The sequence below is a fragment of the Manacus candei genome, unplaced genomic scaffold (genome assembly GCF_025592945.1).
Source record: "Manacus candei isolate 608988 ecotype Guabito, Panama unplaced genomic scaffold, ASM2559294v1 h1tg000009l, whole genome shotgun sequence".
Taxonomy (NCBI): Eukaryota; Metazoa; Chordata; class Aves; order Passeriformes; family Pipridae; genus Manacus; species Manacus candei.
In genome coordinates, this window is record NW_026138057.1 from 8,460,830 (window position 1) to 8,473,167 (window position 12,338).

Here is a 12,338-nt window from a genome sequence, read left to right on the forward strand (position 1 = left end):
ATACTGCATATGATTTAAATAGATATTTTATTTTCACTCAAATTCAATCCTAGCTTGCTTTCTCTGTGATCTCCCTTAGCTTGTCCCCAAGGACATGCATTCAGAGTTATGCCCACCAGTGAACTGCTGCAAATCTCTAATTCCATGTTACAGCCACGATGCTGCTGGAAGTAATGCCCTGCTGCTTTTACAGGATATTCTGAAAGTCTGAATTTCTTTCCTTCAGTGGTTATCTCACCAACATCTTATTAAAGGAGCAGCTGGTGATTTTCAGCTTTTTGGCTTTTTGTTATCTCCCCCCAGGTAAATGTACAAACGTCTCTATGTAGATTCCAGCCTAGAAACAAAGCCAATCTCTTTTGCTCTTAAACACAAATTGCACATCTGTAAATGAGGTCTGGATTTCAGACAGCAACATCCATATGTAAAACCATGTCTTATGCAGCACTGTCACAGCTTCCAGAGAGGACAAGTAACTTACTGTCTGGCAGTTTGCATCTTCTAAATATCTCCATGAGCTCATCCACTTGAACAAAGGGACCCTGATTTGTTACAAAAAAAAAAAAAAAAAAAAAGTTTAGAAGGTTATTTTCAATAGAGTGATACATACTGTGGCTCTGTCACAACAGAATCTCTTTCACAGCTTTCTGAAATTTTGAGAATGCATTAAAACAAACCTGAAAACAAATAGGAGGTGGCAGGAGCTTCATGAGAACTACAGCTGCTGGTGGAACAGGAAATACACCACCTGGGACGGGATGTAAACCTGGAGCTGTGGGAAGAAAAACTATATGAAGCCAGTGCAAGACAGCTAGACCAGAATTGTTCTTGCAGCATTAATATCTGATGCAAATAATTGCTACCCTGTCCCTTTGGCCTCTACTAATTACATATTGTTTAGTCAGTGATCTGGTCTATGAGCAGTGTGTGTAACAGCTTATTATCATTTAACCCAAACTACTCGTACTTATTTCCATGTGACCTTAATACTAAGTAAAACATACACAGTGAAATAACAGCCTCAAATTTAAGTACAGGTTTAGCTGACTGGAGACTGGGGAAGTCTCTGATTAGGCTGACTCAACACCCAGGTTTGTAACTCGCCGCCAGGTGAAACACAACCCCCCCCGACCGAGGCCTGACTTACGTGCTAAGTGTCTTGGCTGAAATGGAATCATCTGCTGAGTGTCCGGTTTTGGATATTCGGGTTTTCTGTCTACTTCATCCTTGAGAACAGGCACGATGGAAGGTGCAACCACAGGGTCTGGAATTATTGCTGCTAGCTTGGCACGGGAGACATCCTGAGAAAGGCAATCAGAGAGCGCTGAACTCGGCAGGACCACATGGCTGGTTTAAATTACAGAACAAAACATCTTGTCATCATTATAATTTCAGATGTCCTCTTACAAGACCATCTGGGCAGAACTTGCATGTTTTCATCAAGCATTTTAGTCCCAGCTGGGAGTGGAAACACTTGTTTCTGCTACTGAATGGGCCCGTGTTTGTCATTTTTGAGCGACCCCATTTTTAGGTTAAAAAGATTTAGGTGAACAGGTGCAGACCACTAGGCCTTCACAACTATCATTTCTCCCTCATTTCATTCCCTAGATTGCTTTAGCTGGATAAGAAATAAAGCATAAGGCAGTCAGCAGGCATGCAAAGCATCAGTTCAAACAGGATTACGTTTTGGCACGTTACAAGCAACAGGAATCAGCCCAAGGGCTGAACCATCTTAGGTACACACTGCCCTGCAGGCACCTCGCAAGAACTCTCTTGTACCCACACCTTTAACTTCAAAATAACTTTGTCCCCACTGCATTCAAAGGAAAGTGTTCAGTGGCTCAATGTGACTCTGATTTCCACCTATCAGATTATTTTACAGCTCCGTGATGAGCAACAATTCAGCTGCTTTGCTAACTTTGATGTCATCTGTATTTTTCATAAATTACTCTTTCTGTGTAAGAAATAACTGGAAGCTGAGGCACTGTTTTAGAGACGTAAATTGAAGGCCCTCTTCCTGTCCATGTAAATGGCAATCAGCTCTTTCTCTAGCAGCCTATTTACTTCACGCTTAAAAAAATATTACCCAACATTTTATCCTGTTCTATTGGTTTTGGAAGCGTTATGGCCTTCCACATGACTGAAATAGTAGTTAAAATATATGTGGTTAGAAACAAGACAGGAGACCACCAGATAACAGGGTCTGGCCCAGACTTTAAGTTCCAAATGGCAGCACCAAAGCACTTTAGCCATAACAACAGAAACAAGCAGGCAGCCACTGATCTCTGTGGACAGTTTTCCTCAGCCACTGGCAGCAAACACAAGGACTGCAGCCTGTTTGGTTTGATACAGTTCTCAGTGAAATGGGTGGAGTGTTGCCACCTTGGAGTGGAGGGACAGCCAGTGATGTTTCACACAGATGGCCCAATTCAAGAAACTTCTGAAAGAGTTTGGGTTTTTGAAAGAGCTCGGGCTTATGTCGGAAGTGGAGGCCTGTGCTGAGTGGTGATGGCACAAACACATCGACCTTTCCGTGGGAAGATGAAAGGTAAATATGAAGACATGAGGCTGCAGTCGTTAGTTGTGTTCCTGCTCCTTTCTGTCCTTGGCCCACTAAGCAAAGCCTGGCACTTTGCTGCCCAATGAGACAAGGAGGAGGAGAAGGCCTGTTTTACCTGCTTTTCCATCAGGGGGGAAAAGTGTAAGGCAAGTGCTAAACAAGGAATTCCTCAAGTTTACTGGGACTGAAAAGCACAACAGTAAATTGAAGTGTTCTTACCCACTTACCTTATAACCAAGGGCCTTGAGTTCACTAGCAGAGCAGGGGTACAAGTCCATGAACTTGTACCTGTCCACCAGCAGAGCTGTTTCTTTGCCCTCATATTCCTCCTTGAATGCTGTGAACCTCCTCTTCTCAACTTTCAGTATGCTGGCTAAATCACCAATGTTACTTTCAAAGGCTAAAAACCGAGCCCAGATTTCACTGTAAAAGAACAGACACAGTGACAGTTCCTGAAGGAGAAAGAATTACTGACCACAGCCCAGTTAAAGAACACAAAGGAAGGACTCAAAGGAGGTGATCTGGGAGCACGTGGCCATTTCTCTGATTTACTTCAGATGCACCTCACACATGCATTGCCATCCCAGTGCCTTATATATTTCTGTAAAAACTTTCAATCTAGTGGACTGCAAAGGACTTTGTTATGGAAAGGAAAGGATTACTGGTGTCAAGGATTTAGCATCTGAGGTAAGCTTTTCTCGATGTAAGACACACAAACACGTGTCAAGGACTTTTCAACATACATTATGATCTAGTTCTTCTGCACAGACCAACATATTCTGGCTGGCAAGAGCAGTAACCTGTGACACAGCAGGCACTGCTTCAGAATTTTACATAGTCCAAAAATATATATAATTACTGCAGATTTCTCTGTGGAAAATCTCATATATAACTTAAGCAACATCCAACCATTTTTCTGGACTTGATTCAACTTTCATTTTAGCCTTGGAATTCACCTTTGAAGATGATTCAGCTTTTAAATTCTTGGGTTTTCTCACTTTTAAAATGGACATAAATGTTATTTCTCACAAAAAGATCAGGATTAAAGTGCAGAATGAATATGTACAGCAGTGCCATGTTTGATTGCTTAGTTTTGATGCTTATGTCTATCAGAATAATACTGGTGACCACTCAGACTGCAAGGGCTGGGTAGGTTGTGGTTTTTTTGAGAAATCAACTTAAAAAGTAGCAAAGAAAATGTGGTGGTGAGTGGTTAATCCAAGTCTTGTCTAGTTTTTTTCCTATTTTATTTTCAGTTGGCTGAGAGGTGTTCAGCACCCTCCTCAATAAATTCCTGACTCACCTCCTCCGCTCAAACTATTGAATCCTTACTGCTCATTGAATCCCCCTGCTCAAACCACTGAATCTTTACTGCACAGGAGGATTTTGCACTTTATCCTCAACAATCCTGCATCAATGAGGTTTATAAAGTCAATAAACAAACGAATTTCACTAGAAGTGGGATAGGGACTTTCACAGATCTGTCACAGTTGTTGCTATTGTAGGCAGCACGAAGAGGGGAAGGAACATCTGTGCCTAATTTTGTCCTGCTGTTGATGTTTCTGATTTCTTTGGGATATTTATGGTTGAAAGGGGTTTTTAGCATAGTGAAACTGCTTCTGCAGACATACCCAGACTTCTCAGGTGGAAGGCTCCCTGAAGTTAAAACACGTTCAAACAACACTCTTGTATTGTTGTCCTCTAGAAAGACAAAAAGAAAAATCACACTAAGTAAAATACATTAAAGACAATTTAAAATCATGTCCTTTCAAAGAAATGTGTACATTGAATTAGATATGAGGCTGATATTCTGATACTTGGATTTGAATTTCAGTAAGTATAAAAAGAGATCTGAATGCCCACATAAAACTTTACTGATGTTAAATTCCATTGCAAATTTGTTCTTTGGAAGTTTATTTTTGTTGATAGCGACAAACTGATCCTAATCCAGGTTCTTCTATAACAGCACAGCAATTGCTTGGCATCTCTTCAGGATTTCTGGGTTGGTTTGTTTTTTTTTTTTCCATTTTCTTTAATTATCAGAATAGCATATCTTGGTAGATTTAAAGTTGGCCTTTCAATTCATTACTTCCCTTTTAAACTAGGGCTATATTAATATACTTGTATATTCCTCAGAAGCCCTCCCCAGACTATTAGGCCTGGTTCCCAACAAGCACTCAGTGTTTGTACGTTGCCAGCTGGGGCAATGGAGTGGTTGGTGGTTTTGTTCCCTAAAGTGCCAGCTTCTGCCCCAGGTATTTTACCATCCCTTACACTTACAGGAGTTCAGAGATCAGTTCCCTTGGTTTGCAGTAGCCTGCTGGATCATTAAAACAGAGCAATACACTAGGGAATTTTAAGAACTTTTTTTATTTCTGATGGCAACCTACAGAAAGGCATTGCAAATATTCATATAGACCCACAATAGTTTATTGCAAAATTAAATATACTGGAACTTGGGAAAGAAAAAAAATCTCTGTTTAAAACCTCCAAGCCTGTTCAAACTTTCAGAGCCTGAAAAACCCAAGTGCTGTAGTCTGACAGGAGACTCATGTGCCTAGTGCCTGCAGAAGACAGTGTAGGTTCAGGAGATGTGCAGCAGCACGACTGCCCACAGCCCCTGGCTCACACAGCAGAGTTACACCCACCCTGTGTTACACCTCTGGGCTGTTATGCCACAAACACTGAACCAGAGAATTGACTACTTGAAGAAATACCTGAAAAAATCTTAAAATCTAACGGGTACCAGACAGGACTGGGCAGAGGAAGACCCTGGGATGAACTGCTCCCTCTTCAATTCCCCATGAAACTTCCACACAAAGGTCTCTGTCAGCCCCTGCTCCCCCACAGCAGCCTGGTTTCTTGTAAGAGGGATATTCACTCCTTGCCTCAGGAAATCCCACACAGAGACCTTCCACCACCACCTCCACCTCCTGCCCGTGCCCTGCTCTTTCCAGTGCAGACCAGCTCCCTGGCAACTTCCAAGCAGGACTGATATGCACAATACTGATTTTGTATCTTGCTCATCTTATCTACCCCAGGAGAAGGAGTTTAAATTAATTCTAGTCAGGACCAGCTAATCCCTCACTCCTCTCACGCTGATTTTGAAGTCCTACAGATCTTTTTCCTCAAGATTTAGATTTCTCAGTGTCCTTCCCACCGTTCACAACAGATGCTGTAAAACTCCTGCAATGCCAGTGAGTTACAATTTGGAAAGTTCACTCTCCTCTAATCAGTAGCATCAGTATCTAATGTTCTGGAACTTCAATAAGGACAGAAGAACAGGTTTTGTTTTCAAATTAACTCCCAAATTTCATGAAGAGATTTCATTGCTCTTCAAGAAGAATTTTAAATACAAGGAACTTGGCCTGAACCTAAACTCACAGAGAAAGCAGATTCATGCTCCATTAGACCTCCCAAAGCTCAGAGCTTACCATTAAGGTGAGAAAGGTAGTCGATATATGCCAGCACATATTCTGGAATGTCCCCATATTTTTTCAGCCCTAGCTCGAAAATCTTAAAGGCCACAGACTTATCCTGCAAACGTTAAAAAAAACAAAAACAAAACCAAAAAAACAAACAGTTATTAGCTTCAGTGAGCTCCACACCCCCTGCTGACACTTGTGTGGTGTCAGACTGAGCACCTGTGATTACCTTACTACAGTAATACTCCATCAGAGCTGCTGTAACATAGACGTGGTGGCGGGTGCGGGCGTCCTCTCTCGCTTTCTTAAATATCGTTCTTCCAGATTTTATGCCCTCTGCTCTCCTTGCAAATTTCATATATTGGATATAAACCTAAAGGGGCATGTTAATATTGATACAGCATCACTGCTAACAAAGAATACCAGGATATCACCAAGTTTTTGTTTGTTTTTTTTTTTTTTACTGTATCTGAAATGATCTTCACTCACAAAATACAGCGAATAAGTCACAACAGAAACAAGGCTGGGTTGTGCCTCCGTGTTGTTTTGCTATAAATAATGAGGCAAACCTTTTTATGGATTTTTAAAAAAGAAACTGGACATACCTAAGACTGATTCCCTGAAAAGACAATAGTAAATACACAGATTTTTCAAGGAAGGGCAGGTAAGGAAATGAATGTAATTTACATAAGCTGTTGCCTTCAGAGAACTCAAGGATCAGTGTAAAGATGGTAACTTTCCAATAAAGCCAAGACATCCAAAAGGCTAAAGAGCAGTCAAAAGGTTTGATGAAGGATTTTACTGTACATTTATCCAAGATAAAAATAATCATCCAGTCTGCAAATATTTGTACCTGATCAAGGAAATTATGAATGTGCTGCTTAATTCAGTGGCCAATTTGTGGTTTGCCTTTCTTTGGGATTTAACTTTCCTTCACTCTGAGTTAGATCACAAATAACAGCATTCCTCAAGCAGGAGGAACCGGGACACAGTTTCTCATAAAATGTGCATTTGGGAAACATTATGATCTCTCTTTAAAGAATGGAAAATGTCAGTAAATGGATACCTTTCCTCTAACACTGACCTGTTGTTTCATTTTAGACCTCACACCTTCTTTTTCCTTCTAATGCTTTGATGTGTCTATTTATAAACTAAATTGCCTCTTGAGAGCAGGTTACTTCTCACACCACTTGTTCAGCACTACCACAGCTGGCACTAGGGACAATGTTTGTAACTTCAGCAGATGCACAGCAATACTCTTGGATACTTATATGGTGCATTACAGATTTACATACAAACTACAGGTACATAGGATGGTGTATTTTTATGTAGGGAGAACAACAGACAAAAGCAACGTGGTTTTAATCAGGTAAGGGGAGGCAAAGTGAAATTTTAGTTGAGACAAACGTACATCAGTTCTTAAGAGCTGTGTCATGAAATATTTTATATCTGTTTTAAGAGACTGTCCAAAGGAGACAGAGGAGGAGAATGCACATGACTCAGTGTATTAAGGTGAATTAAAGACTATACTTATCAACCTTCACGAAATTTTAATCTAATTCTGTCATCTCATTACTCCACCTGCTCCATCACCCTTGTGAGCCAAGGAACTCCTGTAAGCTCTTCCCCACTCTGTGCACGTGTTTGAGTGACTACCCATGTAAATGTGGGAAAACTCAACACCAGGCATCATCTTACCAGGGTGGGGTCAATGTCTTCGATAGCCAGGAGCCGGTTATATATGCTGTGCACTTTCTCATACTTCATTCGACTCTAAGTAAAAAGAAATACAGACTGCTTGGTAACACCATTCCACACCACCTCTGAGAATGCACAGCTCAATCTGAATTAAAAACTAGACCTTTTCCCCTTCCATTTTCCCCTGGTTGAACACTGTGCGTGTCAGTCCCTTTACTCGCGAGCGTTTTCTGTCTCGTGCAGTCATTTTTTTTTACTTCCCAACATTAATTTGCCAGTAGTGCTTATGCACATGCTTTTCAAGAGACTCTGAACTCTTTTTCTAATGTAGTAGTACTGCAGCAGAACTGTCATTGTAGGTGTTTGGGATAAGAAGACTGTTTCCTTTATCCCTGTCTAAAAGTAATGTGCAGACAGGTAGGAAAAGCACCTTCGCTCTCCAACCTACACATTTCAAATAATCCATTCAGTTCCCTGCCAGCTCCAGCCCTCCACGTTGTATTGTGCAGCCTTAAAAAAACAGGACACTTAGCATACAAGAAGCTGCACTGAAAGCCAAGGAAGGTTCTTTCTTTTAAGAGCAAAGGCTTTTTTTTTTTTTTCCCCTGTTGTCCTCACAATATTCCTGCAAAGATTCTTCCATGTTACAGTAAGTGGCAAACTACACCTCACAGAGGACTCCACAGTCCTCATCTGATCAGTGGGAAACAGCCTTTATTCCTGGTGGTTCATGTGCAAAACCACCCAGAAAGCTGCAATACAGGTGCCTCCCATCTTCCACCACAGCAAATACAAATATTAACCTCTCAGAACTAGATAGAAAAGATGCTCTTTATGCCCATTTTAAAAGTGAAGAAGCTGATGCTCTGGTAAATGTAAATTTATAAGCATTTCACCCTTATGACAATTTGAAAATTATAGTCCATATTTAAGTGGAAAGACAGTAGATTTTCAAAACTTTTGTAACTTATGCTATGAGATTTTCCTCTCCATTTCGTCAGCTCAGAAACCCTGAATGAGAGTAAGGCTGGAAGAATCAGCAAATTAATTCTACAGAATTCTGTGTATTAAGTATGTTTCAAATAAATGGCATTCTTGATGGGAGACATCTTTGGATTTTAAAGTCAGTACATCACTGTTTTTGCTTACCTCTTCATAATCTGCATATGCAAAATAAAGAAGCATATTCTTCTTTAATAAAGTGCTGATCGCTCTTTCATAAATATTAGCAGCCTCATCACTGAAGAGTTTGGCATTGTTCATGTCCTGTTATAAAATAAGTATAATAATGGAATTGTTCAGCATCTGTGACAATGAAGGTCAATTTATGGAATATCTCGTGTGTGACAAGTCCCAGTGAATTTCCATGCAGTGCTCCAATAAAGAGTTAATCATGTCCCCAGCATATAAGGAATCACAAAACCAGGCCAAAAAACTCCCCCAAACCTAAAAATGAAACCTAAAACTCCCTCAAACCTACCTTTACAAGACTGAAACTGTTTTTCATAATTCTTACCTCAAATAAAGAAATTTTTATTTCTTACATCAGGCCCGATTTTAAAATTCTGAACACGTCACAACTTATTGTACTACATATATTTTTCACACCCCCCCTCTTTGGTTCTTAAATATTTGACCCAAAAAAATAACAGTACACCATGTCAAAGCAATCAAATAAGAGAAAACCAGTGGCAACCTGCTTACCCCTTTCTCAGCCAGCAGCTTACTGGACTGCTCGAGGTACTGTGCTGCCTCATACCAGATGTCTGGGTGATGTCCCAGCACCAGGAGACATTGCTCGTAAGCAAACATCACTGTGGGCAAGAAATGTAGGAAACACTCCTAAATCACTGCAGAAATGGTACCATCTTGCACAGTGGAAGTGTGAAGTACAAAAATCATCAAATAAATCAGTGTTAACACTGACTGGCTCCAATGATCACAACTGCAGCCCTTTTATATTGCCAGAAACTTTGTGAATCATAACCAGCAGCTAAAATCTGCTGAAGAACAACTCATTCAATAACAGCCATAAAAACTAGGATGTGATCCACTGTTTCCTGACTTCCAATTGAAGTTCAGTGGCACATGACTATAGCACTGTCCCCCAAAATCCTGGTATTGCTTTGAGCTTGGCTTGAGTAAAACGTAGTTTGTTTTTTTAAAAGAACACTCACACAATTCCAGGAATACGATTAACTTCTGCTCCAGAGGGAATCCCGAACACCAAACGACGACATTATTTGTGCTGGAGGTCATTGATGAAGCCAAGGAAATATAATTCTACCTGTCCTAACAGTATCTAATTACCTCTTTTTGTTATAAGAGTTTGGTCTTCTGTTCGCAGCGGGTTGCTCTTTTCCCACTGGATGTACTTTTTCCACATGTCCACCTGCTGAGCCTCCTGGGGGGTGTTTTGAGGAGGGACAGAGGGAGCGTTGCGGTCCAGGCCTTTCATCACTGTCTCATATTCCTGAAGCAGAAGCAATGTTTTGAAGAGCAGACTTAAGTTTATTTTATTTACCTTATGCTTTCTAAAACAGATACAAATATTTTATCAGACCAACCTTATTAGTCTGACACAGCTTTATTTAAAATAAGGACCGATTTTAATGATGGCTTGTAGAATTAAAGAGAACAAAGGGAAGTCAACAGAAGGTTGTACCTTTGCAACGCGTCGTGCATTCATATAATCTCTACTCCTGTCTTCGATCATCTTCTTAGCTAAGTGAATATTGATGCCCTGGAGAAGGGTGAAAAAAAAGGAATTGGGAATTTGCAATTTCCCTTTGGAAATACGGAATCTTATTTTATACAGGGAAGAGTTTGAAAAGGGATGCAAATCTGAGCAAGGACAAAGTTATTTTAAAATACCAATCTCAAGAGGTACTGCATTTCTCCTAATAAAAGCGTGGGCAAGACCTTGTATCAGAGAACAAACTCACTACTAAAAATCAACTGACCTCAAGCGCCTCAGCATACTTTTAATTACTTTCAAAAATACTTTGCATAAACTGCTGGGGGCAAAAGTGGAAAGAATGCGTTTGTGATTTACAATTTTGCTTTTAAATGACGATTAGTACCTAGTCAGTCACAGCTCCCTGCCTTGCTGCTCACCAGGTGACAGCATATGAACAACTCCATTTTCTCGAACAAGAAGTAACACAGATTGACTTCCAGGCTCAAAGCTCTGCCTTCTCCTCTGCCCCTGAAGTGACAGCTTTTAAAAGAGGTTCTATTCAGCACACTCCCAGCTGTGTACCTTTGTCAGCTGAGAGGGACTCAAGATGTGTCACCACTGAGAGTGGCACCCCTCCAGGACTGCACACGTTGTGAGAGGGCCCTGCTGTGCTGCTGAGCAAGAGCAGAGGGGTTGGGAGCAGCTGGGCCCTGCTCACAGGGCCCTGGGCATGAACAAAACCACAAAGAACTGCTCTTACAGCAGGGTAAGAACCCCCCTTTTGCTGCTGCCTGTGTCCAGGTGGATTTTGCTGGCATAACTTGGCAAGACTTTGAGGAAGGTGGGCACAGCTTTCAGTCCTGTTCCAAACAGGCACCTAGGCTGGGTACTGACTCAGTAGGGAAGCAAAGGCACTGTCTGGGCTCGTGCAGGGTGCTGTGTGGGCTAGCACACAAACCCAGTAACGCCCCAGTTAACCCAGGACCAGGCTGAGGACGCAGCTGGATCCTCCAGGGATGCACTTCCAGCTCAGCAGCCATTCAGCTTGGTGAGCCAAAGACTGTCCCTTTGTCACTGGGACAGGGGACTCACCGGGGGGCATTGCCACTTCTGACCATTTAGTTAATTAAAGACAGTGGTGACTGACAGGCTGATATTGCTACGTGGTGGTGGCTACGGCTGAGCTGAAGGGAAGCTTGAGAATAGTCTCGAATTAGAGCAAAGAGCCATTAATCTTTCATACAGAGAAGTGTGTGATCACTGTGTTGTTGGGCTACTGATGTGGGGAATCACCTCCCCCTCAAAGAGCCCTTCTGGTGAGGAGCATTTCCCTGTGCCAGGACCCCTGCAAGCAGCAGCCCTTTCCCTTGAGGCCAGAGGCCAGTTTAGCCAGAACAGAAACCTGTGTCTGAGCAGAGCACTGGCCCTCATCTTCCTGCAGCTCTGAACAGCCTGAGGGACAGGTTTGAGTTACAGATGTCAGCCAGAGCTGCCTCAACTAGAAACTGGACAGGTTTGAGCTGTTGTTTTGACAGTCTCCCTATGTACTAATGAAAGGAGTGGGAACCAACAGTGACAGCCTCCATTTGCTGTGTGGGAGGGGAAGAGAAAAGGTTTACAGGGAAGTTGTATTGGGGATTTTCCTGCACAGGAGAAGGCACAGCACTGGATAACTTCCCTGGTGTCAGCAGGCTGGCTGTGGTGTCCCTGAACAACAGGGCGATGAGCTGTTACAGTACACACTTGTGGGTCTGGATGCCTGGAGTTCTCCCACCCAGAGGTCCTCCCATCCAGAGTTCTCCCACCCAGAGGTATTCCCACTTGCTAAGCACATCATGAGAGGTCATCAAGAGCATAACTTGCTTAATTAGCACCAAGGAAAGGGAAACTGGCCCTTCTTCCCTGCTCAGGGCACAGCTGCCCCACACACAATCAGCAGGAGAAGGGAGAGTGGTGGATGAGCATCCCTGCCTGG

The 12,338-nt window shown here is 42.1% G+C and overlaps 1 protein-coding gene across 1 annotated transcript in view; it reads right to left on the reverse strand.

Moving 5' to 3' along the window:
* Positions 1-12,338, reverse strand: part of CSTF3 (cleavage stimulation factor subunit 3) — a 48,836-nt gene that overhangs the window by 1,074 nt on the left and 35,424 nt on the right. The window contains exons 9-20 of the mRNA XM_051777259.1: positions 10,349-10,426; positions 9,994-10,156; positions 9,388-9,497; positions 8,833-8,949; positions 7,684-7,758; positions 6,215-6,358; positions 5,995-6,097; positions 4,192-4,261; positions 2,788-2,983; positions 1,148-1,301; positions 678-772; positions 482-542 (exon numbers count right to left, since the gene is read on the reverse strand). Coding sequence (XP_051633219.1) covers positions 482-542; positions 678-772; positions 1,148-1,301; positions 2,788-2,983; positions 4,192-4,261; positions 5,995-6,097; positions 6,215-6,358; positions 7,684-7,758; positions 8,833-8,949; positions 9,388-9,497; positions 9,994-10,156; positions 10,349-10,426 — 1,366 coding nt within the window. The remainder of the gene's footprint in view (positions 1-481; positions 543-677; positions 773-1,147; positions 1,302-2,787; positions 2,984-4,191; positions 4,262-5,994; positions 6,098-6,214; positions 6,359-7,683; positions 7,759-8,832; positions 8,950-9,387; positions 9,498-9,993; positions 10,157-10,348; positions 10,427-12,338) is intronic.